At 38.2% G+C, this 14,510-nt stretch overlaps 1 protein-coding gene across 1 annotated transcript in view; it reads right to left on the minus strand.

Moving 5' to 3' along the window:
• Nucleotides 1-14,510, minus strand: part of PARN (poly(A)-specific ribonuclease) — a gene marked incomplete at its 5' end in the record, with an annotated part of 150,712 nt that overhangs the window by 120,250 nt on the left and 15,952 nt on the right. The window contains 6 exon segments of the mRNA XM_034783119.1: nt 3,233-3,302; nt 3,389-3,499; nt 5,874-5,949; nt 9,349-9,391; nt 9,886-9,929; nt 14,190-14,267. Of these exon segments, the coding sequence (XP_034639010.1) occupies nt 3,233-3,302; nt 3,389-3,499; nt 5,874-5,949; nt 9,349-9,391; nt 9,886-9,929; nt 14,190-14,267 (422 nt within the window).

The following is a 14,510-nucleotide window of genomic DNA, read 5'->3' on the forward strand; positions in this document are numbered from 1 at the left end:
TTTATTTTAATGTTATCAATATAACTCAAACTTTTCCTATTAAACATTTACAGTCAATAGCTAATGCAGGAAGTCACAAAGAGAAAGAATGTCCGCTCTATACATCTTATGGAGTGTTTTCCAGTCCTTTTTGCATTTGGAGGAAGCCATCTTTAAGATCTTTGAATGAAAATTGCAATAGAAGCGATAACTCTTAGTACTGGGAAGAACGTGTTAAAGTGCCTCAACATCCCTATGTGATAGGTTCACAAAGTATTCCTATTTTACAAATAGGAAACTGAAACAAGTCAGTGGTGGAGCCAATAACCCATCTCCTCCAATCCCACTCCAGCTACTACAGTAACTATACCTAACATTTACATACTCTAGCCTACATTTCCCAAAAACTGAAATTCTTTAATATCTGGAAAATGTCAAACAAAAAAATGGATTTACTATCAATATGGGTTCTCAATCTAACAAACTCATCAGCATGGTTGCTTCGAGCCAGTATTTTAGAAATTTTAGATTTGTAATTTCTTTAGAAGACTCTACAGAGCCTCTTTAATAAGGATATTTTAGTTTTAAGTGTTTAAATTTCATTTATTACTGACTTGGAATTCTCTCAATCCATATATATTTGTGGCAGAGATCTCCAAGTCTAACAAGACCATAGACACTTTTAATCAGTTTCAGTATATTATGAAGAATATAATGACACACTTGGAATTTCTGTAAAAAAGTGTTTTAATCTACAGCTACTGGGAGTGAGTGAACGAACGTGTTAATGTCATGTATTGAACAACCTCTCAAAATACATCTCACTCTAAAGTTATATGTATCACAGGATTAAGTGAGACTAGACTGATCAACGCTGCAGCCAGCTCTCATTTACTCAACTGAATGTATGCAATAAGAGCGGTGTTGAATTCCAGTTGATCACTAATCTACACTTTTCAGTCACTACTATATCATAGTGAATGGAAGAACTTACAAAATGATCAGATAAAATGGCCTTTTTGAAATGATAGAACGGATAAGGGGAATTTAAAAGTCTACTTAATGGGCTAGAGTCACAAAAGGACTTAAGCAGCTGCCACTTCGGACAACTACTGGGATTCACCAAACCATCATTCAGCTGTTGCCAAATCCTGCAGGCACCTAAAGTCTGCAAGCACCTACATTTTTTTCAGTAAAAGTTCTAGGTGTCTGTTTCTGCCTCTGAACATACACAATACTGCCCCATGCCAGGCGTCAGATGCATGAGTTCCAGAGCCATTCACAAGCCAGGAGAAAAGAGGGGTTCCTCCTCCTAATTTGCCTACGGGGCTGATCTGGTAAGCATGCAAACCTCGCCTAGCAGATCGGAACCCTATAGACAAGCTTATACAAAACAACATCTGGGACGGGATGGCTACCTCCCTCATAACTTTTAGCCCAGTGATTCAGGTACTCACATGGGATGTGGGAGAGCTCTGATTCAAGCCTCCCTACCCCCTTCAACCCTCTAACTGAAGGGGAGAAGAGATCTGAAAAGGGATATGCTACCTCTCTGGTGAGCATCCTAAACATTCAGCTGTAGGATATTCTGGTGTGGGACTCCTTCTGTTCTACCTGATGAAGCTGTTCTACTGTGGACAAGTAAAGTCACTGGAGCAGGTCTATTACCTCCCAGGTGAGTGCTCTAACCACCAGGCCACTGAATGATTTATTCTTGCTCCCAATGACACTTTAATTTATTCACAGTGAAACACCTTCAGAGAGACTGAGGGAGCCCCACCCATCACAATATCCTATTGCACAGTGATTATTTACTCTCACGAAAAGTGGCATATCCCTGTTCAAATCCCTTCTTCCCCTCAGGTGGTGGGAGGGGCGTGAACCAGGGTCTCCCATATCCCTAGTGAGTATCCTAACCACTGGGCTAAAAGTTATGAGGGAGATCCTCCTCCTCCCCCTCCCTCTCAGCTTCTTGATAAAATGGCATAGGTGCCTAATGTCAAGCAAGGGTGTGCAGCTGAGAATCCCAATATAGGAAGGCACCGCCCTTCATCCCGAATTTAGGCATGCCTATCTCAGAGGTACAGGGTGTAGGATGAAAACCTCATCTTGGCATCTCCCATTGGCTAGTTTAGGCAAGGAGCTGCCAGCATGCTGCCTTTTGTGAAACCCACTCTCAGGAGGCTCTCCCCCTGTCCCCTCATTGTATAGGGCATCTATGTGCCTAACTCAAGCTTTGTGAATCTCAGTGATTTTGTAAGTGCCAAAAAAATCGGGAGTGCTGATGCCCCTAAGTTTCTTTGTGACTTAGCTCAACATGCCTTCAATGTTATCTCCAATAAGGTGACAGTTTGCAGATTTGGTTATTTCTTTCCAAAATGTGGTAGTCTTCAGTTCACAACTGTCACTAAATCTCTGTTAAGAGATTCCCCATCATAACCTTACTGTGTTCACATGCCATCATGTAAGATTATTCTACCTTCAGAAGCATGATAAGGAAAGACTATAAATAATCAAAGCATCAGAAACATGCACAAAAAACCCCTTTAGATTTCTAACATTCTCAATTAAATCTTTAAGATCTTCATGAATATCTAATCCAGAAATAAAAAATGCTGTGAATTTCAGATCCTATGAATTTATTCTGAAAATTCAACGTAACTTCTTTAAAAGTGTATTGCCTGCTATCTTAAATATGTCACAGATATTAAGATTCTGGTCCAGATAAAGCAAAAGCTGCATCAAAAATACCACTCTGGATCCTTTGGACATACTTCTAGGCTACATCTATCTCTTTTTTTTAAATCAGCGCAGCAACAAGCTTAATTATTGCTCACACTAGATCTATGATACCTAACCTTGCCTTACGAACTATAGAAACATCTAATCAGAGTTATTTTCCTCACTTTGATTATTCCTTAGAACTATGCAAACATTTGCTAACTGACAAAAGTATATATCTCAATACCGAGAATAACAACGGAGCTACAGCCACAGTTTTAACAGAATCCCTACCATGCTCTCTTGAGCAAGTTGGCAGGCATCTCCCTGCTCAGAAGAAATACTTAATGAATATATGGGAGTTTTTAACTCCCAATACCAACACTTTATGAAATTCTTAATACAAATAAGATATGCCACTAGGGAATTTTAAATGTAAAGAAAATACAAGTGATTAGTTTAAACTGAGGCTAGGGTTTTCAGCTCCACCTTAAGTTTATAGCAGGTTTTGTAATGTACAGTGATTACTTACTTGTTAAAAAAGGGTTCAATGAGTTTTGATCTAGCAGATACATGATTTTTCGGAGGACTGAGAAATGAACCTAATAAACAAAGAAGAAATTCAGCATATCACATGCAGTGAAACAGAGCATGGAGGAAAAGTTTTTGGGGAAAAAAAATATAGTACCTAGGTAGTTAGCCATGGAGATGAAACACAGTCCTGTTATGTAAGCATCATAGCCTGCTTCATGAAGTTGTTCAGAAGCTGTGTCATAGCTGGGAAACCCTTCTGCACTTTCTGAAGAAGGAAAAGTCATGTTTACCTAAGGGTACCATGGAAGTGGAAGTTATATTTAACTGGAAACTTACATTTGCTGCAAGTGCATAATGCACTATGGATAATTCTAGTAAGTTTTACAAATTACAAGCAATTTAAAGCTTCATTGACAGGAGAAGGCTTCTAGGAACCATTCCTATTCCCACTGAGTCAAAAATTGTACCACTAGACTCTCATAGCCCTTCTCACCCAGAGACATTCTGGACCATACTGCCACTTTAGCAGCCAAACTTCCATTGAAACAATGGGAACAGGATTAGTCATCAGCTTATTTCTTCGGATTCTTCTGCAACACACGACATGTACAGCATGTAATTTTTACTCCACTGGTAGCAAACAGACTAAAATTTTTCAAAAGTGCCTAAGTGACTTCAGCATCTAAATCCTATTTCCAAAGGTGACTTAGGGCCACATTTTTTAAAGATACTTAAATGTCTAAATATGCAAATAAGTATCTTGTGGCATTCCGAAAATCCCACTAAGTACCTAACTGCATTTTTAAGCACCTAAATACTTTTAAAAAGTTTAGCCCTAAAATATTTAGAAAGCCTAAGTCCCTTTGACAGTCAATTTACTCCCACCCCACAAGTCCCCAACATTAGGATTGTGTAGCCTTTAATACTTAATTTCCCAATCTGTAGAGAGACATCTGAACAGTTCAAGCAATTTTTTTGAAGGGGAAATGGGACTAGGAGGAGAGAAACAGCTGCTTAAACCAAACTTAAGCACACACAGTAGAAATGGAAGTCAAGCTTAGTAATATTCACATTACAACAATTAAGGAGTCTTTTCCGCAGCAAAAGTGATGAATGAATATAGCTATGAAGTACACCCCAATATTTAAAATAGGGACATAAATAGGTGTAATAATATAGTATTTTAGCCATATGTAAAGGAAGCCTACCTATATGTAACAAAATAAGCTGACTAAACTACCTTATCTAGTATTTTTCCAGTGTCTAACCATGACTCAAAATTCTTAACACGAAGTTTAAAAATCTACAAAAAAAGTTACACAGCACTAACACATAAGTATGCCAATGTTTCACAGCCAAAAACAGTCCTCGCTCGAAAGAGTATATTTCTAAGAAAAAAATGTTACTACCACCAAACAGGTTCAGTTAACCTGTTTGAGCTGAGTTTAAAATCAAGTTGTCCTTTTAACGTCACAATGCATACCCAAACACATTTCTCCACAAATGGAACAATTGACAGAAGTATTTCAATAACTTTAAATCATCTTTGCCTTGAAAGATCTGACCCACGTCTATGGCAATATCAAACTTTACAGTAGTCATTCACTACAAGTGATTAATGTTAACGTATCCACCAAATTTTGATGCAGAACCCAACAAGTAGCAAAATTAATATGATTTCATACAGTCATTTGGTACTACATCAGCTAAAAGAGTTCACCAGGGAGAGGCCAAGTTGTCCCATCCCCAAGTTCGAAGAGGCTACAGTGAATATATTGTGAAAAGTACATATGTGGAAGTAGGAAACTATGTGGTGTGCACCAGCACCTCCTGTCGGTTGGTTAATAGAATGATTATTACAGACAGAAGTCAGAAAGCCTCCGGATTACTATTTCCTTTCTTGAAGCCACCCAAGTTTATTAAACTAAGTGTATTAGCTATGCATATTTAGAATGCTAAACAGAGTAATTCAAACATCTGTACTGCTTAAGACAAGAGACCCTCTCCTCCTGCCTTTTAACATGTTACGCTGCCCAATGGTTTTTCCCCTTTCTATATCAGCAATTCGTGCCCTCCATTCCAGAATGTTAAAACCAGTCTGTCCCTTCTGATCATTTAACATCTCTTCTTTCATGCCACTGCCTTAGAAAAAGTGATACAGCTCCACAGTACTTAATTACATTCTAAAAGTTAGCATGGGATCTAGTTACTACTGTATTTTTCAAAGAGTCCAGCTAAGTACTACTGGTAATTAATTAAATAAGAGCTTTTAGAGTAAAGTACTTACATCTTGGCTTAATTTGAGACATAGCCCAGAAATTATTCACCAAAACCTAAGCTACAGAACAAATGCCATCAGTACAGTGACAGAACAGCTGTTCATTCAAGAATTACTATTCTACTTCACTCAAAATAAAGCTGAAGTATAATGCCTAAAACCACAAAGAATAATGATCACAAATGGTATTGCATATATGTAACCCACTGCCAATACTAAATGGAGTTTAAATACCATTTAATTTAGAAAGAGACCATTTTACATCCCAAACCAAGCAATTAGCATATCAATCTTTTCTGTGAAAGAGGAAACCTAGCACATAATTTAGGGCCATGGGACAAACGCTTTTATGCATCCTTACCAACTTCAGGAGGGTTGAATGGAATCTCTTTTAAACGCTTTTCCAGTTCTGCAAGGGATGTGTTGTTAATAATTTCCTAGAAACATAAGGCACAGTATGTGAGGACATCAATGCCAAATGCATGTTACCATATATTGAAATCATATGGATTAGAGGTAACAATTGGGATTTAGTACCGCTGGCCTGTGTGCTCTACAGAGCTATACACAATCCAGTTCCAAACTCTAAAGTCTTGGAATGAACAGTTTGTTCCAACTCAAGTTTAAGGTTCCATGCAAATAATTGTTACAATTACACTATTTCTATCAAAAGCAAATTAGGCTGTGGGAACCCTAAAAAAACAGAAAAATCAATATTGAGTCACAGTTCTTATCTAAAATTTGGCCCCCTGCTGAAAAAGGAGCACAAACAGCAATTCAGAAAAACCAAGGTTTACAGCAGGTTATGGAATTAGAACTGAGCACCTCTTGCCCAGAAAGGATATAGCTAACCAAAAATATTGGTACTTGAGCTGGTGAGATTTTATTTAAACAGATAGTAAAGAATATACAACAAGGTGTACTGTTGCTTAATGGGGTAGCCAAGCAATAGAAATAGACTAACAGTTTAGTTACACTGTTATATGGTGTCTGATTTATTAGAGTTAGCAAATCTTATACATTAGCTTAGTTGACTAGCTTTATTCAATATAACAAAAGTAGTCACTGACACATTACACGAAGATTCTTAAATCTGAAATAAAAAGACAATCTAGTCTAATTCATTATTTGGGTCACTAAATACTTTGTATTTATAACACCATTAGTCTCTCCATTGTACAAAGAGAGAAACATGCAGCAACTTGCTCAAGGTGATAACCACTTTAAGTCAGTAGAACTTAGTTCTCCCTACTCAGCTGCGCTATCATCCTACAACTTCAGCTATCTACAATATATGTAGTAATTTTGTGGTTTGAGTTTAACTCTTATGTTTCAAGACAATCACCAGAAGCCAAGAACCAAACAGAACACAGACTGGAATACCCTCACTCACAGTGGCCATCCATCCAGTGTAAAGCTACATGGGTAGAATAGGGTGGGAAGGCTTGCACTAGCACTACCTCAGACAGACCTATTCTGAGAACAAAGTTTTAGCCACCAGAGCTGAAAAACAAGATAAACAAGTACCACTGTCTTTAAAAACTATATTAAGAACCTGCCAAATAATTTTCAACCCAGTGGTCAAGCTCAGAATATTTGTTGCATGGCATCCAAAAACCCCAATTAGATGCACAAGGCATGTACACAAAAATGATAATGTTATTTCTATCCCCCCCCTCCCCAAACCCAAAATTATAAGTACCGTAAAAATTCCAAAGCAAATATCACTGAAGTATGTGAGCTAAACACAAAACCCAACATGAAAACTAATATTTTGATAACAAGTCACAAAAGCCTTCAGATCTATTTGGATTCAAACAGTACTGCTCAACACAAGACTGAAATACTTGCTACATAATTAGTTATTTTTACTCATTAAGACCTTGCCCCCCACCCCTCCCAAAAAAGCTACAGAAGTTATTATTGCAAGGTATGCACCTCTAGAGTCACCTGCTTCATCAGGTCACCATTCGCCTTTAGAATTCACTCAGTCCTGGGGCACACAGGAAAGTTTTGCAGAATGATCATTAGCCTAGCCATTCATTCCTCTAACTGGTATGTGATATTTAGGAAGCGTTTTTAATTTCACACAGACTGATCTCAGTATGCAAGGAGTATATATGTGCCACAGAAGAACAGCAGTACATGTAAGCAACATTTCCTTCCAGTTGGAAACTTCTAAAAGTTAAAGACTGAGAGTTTGCAAAACTATAGGGCTTCAGCATCCAGATGAGCAAGCAACTTGCAGGACCTAATATTTGCTGTCATGAATGTGAGAAGAGCAGAAAGTAAGCCGGTCTGGTCCGATCCAGCATACCGGCAAGAAAGTGCCGACCATACTGGCAGAGCCGCTGATGGGGGAGGGCAAAAGGGGCAGCTACCCCGGGGCTCAGCAATTTAAAAGGGTCCCGGCGGCAATTTAAAGGGCCCAGGGCTCCCGGTGCCGCTGCTGCTACCATGTCAGCAGCCGAAGCCCCAGGCCCTTTAAATCACTGCCGGAGCCCCGGGTGGTGCCAGCCTGGCAGCGCTGAAAGGCTGGCTGGGGGATTTTGGCCCCAGCCCTGCCCCCTCCACCTGAGGCCCTGCCCCTTCTGGGAGCCCAGAGCTGCCCGCCACCTGCTTTGCCCAGGACCCCGGCCGCTCTGCGTACCGATAAGTCATTTTAATTACTTTTACCCCTGAAGAAGAGGTCCACAAGAAGACAGACAATTCAGGATGCAACAACAGTTATTCACAAAGCAAAACCATTCTATCAGTCTCATTAATTAGAACCACATTTTAAACAGTAAAAGCAATGTGCTTTTTGAATTAAGGGGACACCAAGTTAATACATAACATATGCAGAAGTTAAGATTTGCAGCCCACTTAGAACAGGACAAAAATATAGCTAACTGCCCATATTTCTTATTCATAATTATGAATTAAATAGTTTTTTACTACACGTACTGCAAGAGCTTGTGTGCCTAGAAAGTTAAGACTACCTTTAAGATATTGGTCCTACAAATATTTTTCCATTTATGCAACATTTTGAATTGTTATCCTAGTGTGTGATACACACACACACACATACACACGAGAAGGGTTAGTTGCCTATTGGAAACCAATTCTTATAGCTATACCTAAAAAAATTATATTTTACTATACAGATAGAATTTGGCCATGATGAAATCCTACATTCAAATTAATAGTTTAGTATTACGGATATAAATTCCAGCAACTGTGGTACAACACAGCATTAAATTGAACTTAACTGAATACTCCGTTCAACTGACATTTAAAAAAATCTCGTTAAAATTACATTTGAACAGTCAAATGAGTCTATAAACAAAAATGATGCACCTGGGACTCAAAAACCCAAAGTCCTACTCAGGCAAAAATCCCATTGATTGAGAGGATAGTTACCCAAGTAAGGACTGCAGGAATGGGGCTCCCAGAATTCGTGGAAAATCATGATGGATAATTCATAAAACATTTTCTTGTATTAACTCTCAGTAGAAATCGTAGAAGATTAGTTTCGGCAGAGTCAATTAAGAACTTTACATTTGTCCAGGACCCAAAGCTAACTGCTCAAGACCAGCCATGTAGTAGAGTTTTTACCATGAAAGAATGGAATTTTAAAAAGTATTATAATTTATTTTAAAGCTCATTTACTGTAGTTTTAGAAGGGTTAGATGAGAGTTTTTACAACAGTATGAAGTCATCCTGCTACAACAGAGGTAGTATTTATAAATGAAACATTCTATTATTGGTTATCTTCTAGCAAAATATTACTTGTATTTCAGTACTCATTTAAAACACACACAAAAAGATTATAGTTATTTACATTTGTAAGTTACCTTAAAAGGTTGCGTACTTGCCATCAGTTTAGTATCCAATAGTCTAAAAATGAAATTTAAGAGATAAGAATAAAGTGTTTTGCTTTTATAAACAATTTTGCTAAATACTCAAGGATATTTTGTTTTACTCAGTGGTAAACAACAACATTAAGATGCTGAAAGTCATTAACACAGATCTTCAGGGAGCATCAGAACTGAGCTATGTCCACTAGAAAAAGTCAACAAACTAAACCTGATAAAAAGGTGAAACTAGTAACATTAATAGCAAATAATTTTCATACAAAGAATTTTTTGTAAAGGCTTCTCTTTGACTAAGAAGTATTCTGACAAGGGCGATGCAATCAGCAATGTCATAAATATGAATTAAAATGCAAACAGTAAGATTATTTTTTAAACTAAATTGTTCTTAAATCACTGCAAATTGTAATACGAGTCACAACCATAATTTTATGCTTAATTTAGCCAAGAAGATAGCTGGAATTTGACAGTTGATATCCGTGAAAAAACTGCTCAATTGTAATTTGAAGATGAGCCTACCTGGGAAAGACACATGCCGCTAACTCCTTAAACTCACTTAGGTCCTAAAATTCAAAACAAAGTTTTGTTACTATCAAATCCGAACAGCATAAAATTCATAAGGCATTCTACTACCCTGAAATAGATATTAATCAAGAGGTTCCAACTCTTTTATCCACTAAGATTTCTAAAGTAAGATCCAATGACTATATTCTTTTCTATTTAAGATCGAAATGTACTTGGTTACACTCTTTGGGTACGTCTTCACTACTCGCCGTATCAGTGGGTANCAATCAGGGCTCAGACACTCCAAGGAGAGAACAGTGGGTCTGAATCTCACAGAGTAAGCAACTGAATCCACAGGTTGTATACAATGTTGTGTACAAAAATATGTTGAATAAGGTCTTTTATGAAAACCTGTAATGTTCTGAACTTGATGATCTGAAATATGTATACAGACTGATTACGAATATACGTATACAGAATACTATGCTCATGATATGTACTACAATTTCAAAAACAACAAGGAGTCTGGTGGCACTTTAAAGACTAACAGATTTATTTGGGCATAAGCTTTCGTGGGTAAAAACCTCACTTCTTCAGATGCATCTTCAAATATATCTCACAGCAGACAAGTAACAATCCATCGTACAACCCAGGAAAAGTCAAATAATGTACCATTACAGTTAATGGGAAGACACAGACACCCCAGCTACCAAATCAAAAGGGAATTTCCCCTGTTCTGAGAAACAATGAATTACCATAGTCAGGGCAGAAAAAACTGCAAGCCATATTAAAAGGGAAGGTGGGGTTTGAAATGAAAAGCACTGAACTAAGGGACAGTCTCAACAGCAGAAGGGATGGGGTGGAGGGCGCTGCCTGTGAACACAGGATCTCATCACCTAAGGCTAGGGGGCAAGCTGGGAAACTGTTCAAAGGCAATAGGTAAGTTTGTATTAGAAAAAGGAATTTATCTAATATAGAAACGTAAAGCATGAAGTTGCATCTTTATGTTTATATTCCTTGTTTGCTTTTTCCTTACTATTTCATCTTTGAGTCTGAGATTATTTTATTAAATAAATGTTGTTTATTTTTATCCCAAGCAGGTCTCTGGTGTGCAAACTGTGAGGAGTGTCTGCTAAAGTGAGCTGATAACTGAGGACTGTTTCCACACTTTTGGGGGTGACAAACCAGAAGGGAAGAGTCCCAGTGTCTGGTGGTTTAGAACTCAGGTTAGACAAATGTGGAGAGGCTCAGGACCAGAAGGGCTCTTGGAGTCACCCTGCAAGGAGTAATTAAACTGGTGGAGGCCAGGCTGAGTCTTTGTTTGTCGGCTGGCTACTAGTGTCAGGGCTCTGAGCCATAGCAGCACAGCATTAAGGCACCCAAAGTTACAAAGTTACAAGGGTGATCCCCAGATAATCAGTCACTACTCACTCTTCCCAATGTCTGAAAATCCCCACCACAAATACAAGTCCTAATTGACTCTGCCCCTTCTCTCTCAGCTGCCAACCTTCTTCTATAACAGAAGCCGAAATGCCTTAATGATGGCCTTGGATTTTGGATCTCCCTATTTTCACAGGGAAAGAGGGCTAACGCAAGCTGCAAGTGACAACTTCTGAATGACTCAACAGCATCGAAAGGTGCAGACTCTTGATCATTTGTAGGAGTAGGTAAAGAATCAGCCTACACCATAACTACATTGACCAAAAATCTGAGGACTTCAGAAGCAGTGACAGCACCTCACTTGCACTTTAATAACCAAGAAGGCCATGTTACACCCCTGACTAAAGATGGTTTCTTGAGCAAGTGACTCCCTATTTGCCTATGTGCCAACATAGTTCAAACAAGCCTCAACCCACTTCTCCCACATCTAATAGCCAAGTCTCACATACAGCCTCACCTGAAAAAGCCTCAAAGTTTATGATGCCTGTACAGGACACAAGTGACCCCTCTCCAGCCAGTCTCTTGCTTCCTCAAAGACTAGTACTGTATCCTTACCCACCTAGCACAAACAAAGGCCAGGCTAGTAGATTAGGACTTCTTAAATAATCAGAACACCCTCCCACTCCAATATTTCAGTACTGCAATTCCCATCCTTATAATCAATTTGATTTTATCCTCCAACTTCTGGGATTAGATTTCATAATGTCATCTCCATATCACAACTCAGCTTCTAGCAAACATCACAGAAGAGAACTTTATTTTTAAAATACAGCAGAGGAAAGTAAAACACTTCCATTAACGCTAGAGGCCTTGTTAAGACATAAAATGTAAGGAATTTTAAAAGAAACAAGTATAATGCACCTAATTAGCCAGTTAATTGCTGAAGCAGCATTGAGGGCCAAGAGCTGCAAGTACACAATTGACTTCCTAGTTTTCCTTTTTCTGAAACTGAACTTAAAACTTGATTTCCTACAACTTAAATTTTCCACTGCCATAGAGCATTGCAACTCCTGATCACTGAAGACAACTCTGTCCTTCAATAATTATACTCTTCTTCAGATTTATTCATGCTCCATAGGAAACTGCCATTTCCAATTAGCTTTCCTGCACTGTAAATACTTAGTGATATGGGATTATAAAGGCTAAACATGATAATGTAACATATCTTTAGTCAGACTAGGTTTTCAATTACAGTCACTTCATAAAGGTTACTAGTTTTATACTCAAGTCTCAATTAAAAATAGCTCAAGGACAATAAGGACATATGCCCAATTATATATGGGTTGAAAATTTAAAGAACAAATGCTTTTAAAAGTGATTGAGGGATACAGTTAGAAATACTATAGTACATAAAGTCACATACTCGAGTTGATTTTTATTTGCACTCAACTTACGTGTTTCAATAACATACATTTAATACCCTGAATCCTCACTTTAACTGCTGCTCCACTTTGAGCAGATGTTTTCAGAGAACTATGCACAATGACTCTAAGATCTTTTCCTTGAGTGGCAACAGCTACTTTAGACCCCATCATTTTGTATGTATAGTTGGAATTATGTTTTCCAATGTGCATTATTTTGCATTTATCAACATTGCATTCCATCTGCCATTTTGTTGCCAAGTCACCCTATTTTGTGAGATCCCCGCTACTCTTTGCACTCAGCTTTGGACTTAACCGTCTTGAGTAACTTAGTATCAGCTACAAATTTTGCCACCTCATTGTTCACCTCTTTTTCCAGATCATTCATGACTATGTTGAACATCACTTTTCCCAGTATAGATCCTTGGAGGACCCCACTATTGATCTCTCTCCACTGTGAAATCTGACATTTATTTCTACCTTTTGTTTCTTACCTTTTAATGAGTTACTGATCAATGACAGAATCTTTCCTCTCATCCTATGACTGTTTACTTTGCTTAAGAGTCTTTGGTGAAAGACCTTGTCAAAGGCTTTCTGGAAGTCCAAGTACACTATAGCCATTGGATACGTGTCCACATTTGTTGACCCTAGGGTGACCAGATGTCCCAATTTTATAGGAACAGTCCTGGTATTTGGAGCTTTGTCTTATATAGGCACCTATTACCCCCACCCCAATTTTTCCACACTTCCTATCTAGTCACCCTAATTGACCCAGAATTAGAATAGATTTGTGAGGCAGGATTTCCTCATTGACTCTTCAACATATTGTATTCATCTATGTATCTGATCATTCTATTCCTTACTATAGTTTCAACCAATTTGCGTACTACTGAAGTTAGGCTTAGAAGCCTGTAATTGTCAGGATGGCCTCTGGAGCCTTTTTTTAAAAATCAGCATTACATTAGCCATCCGGTAGTCTTCTGGTAGAGGCTAATTTAAGCAATAGTTTATATATCATAGTAAGCAGCTCTGTTCAAAATTTCACGTTTGAGTTCCTTCAGAATTCTTGGGTGATTACCATCCGGTCCTGAGATTTCAAATTACTGTTGAATTTATCAGTTTGTTCCAAAACCTCCTCTATTGACACTTCAATCTGGGAGGGCTCCTGAGATCTGTCAACTAAAAAGAATAGCTAGGTGTGGGAAATTCCCCTCCTTTGCATCTCTCATTGCATCTCTTACTGCAGCACTTCATTCAAAGATACAGTTACCAAATTGATGATGGAGATAATTTCAGCCCTAACTGCAAACTCTCCCTAGTAGAGGGTTTAAGAAAACTGAATGAACTATGGGCCAGTATCTCCAGAAAGCAAACAGATTTCTAATAGCATTTTAAAGATTCTATTTTAGTTTGTTCAACACCCCCTAGTAAGTTTCCATCCACAATAGATTTCAGATGAATTACTTCAAATTTCAGGATACATTTTCTAATTACCTGAAGACTGACAAGGCCACTTACTTCAGGTAGGGGACAGTAAAACTGGTGGATCGTGTGCATGACATCCAGTAGCATGTTGTGTCCAACAACAAGTTTGCCCTAAAGAAAGAGTCCATTATATGTGTGAATGACATTTCAAACTACTGTATACAAAATAGGTTACGGAAAAGGCTCTGGTGCAGTTTCGCTCAGTTTTCAATTCATTACATTTTAACTTCAAACTACTATACTGAATGACAAGCATAGTCTTTACAGTTCAAGTATCTGATAATCATCTGTACAGTGGCAGTAGCAATAAGAAGAGGGGAGGGGACTATTGTGGCAGGCACTGTACGAACACGA

Source organism: Trachemys scripta, chromosome 10, assembly GCF_013100865.1.
Source record: "Trachemys scripta elegans isolate TJP31775 chromosome 10, CAS_Tse_1.0, whole genome shotgun sequence".
Classification (NCBI taxonomy): Eukaryota; Metazoa; Chordata; order Testudines; family Emydidae; genus Trachemys; species Trachemys scripta.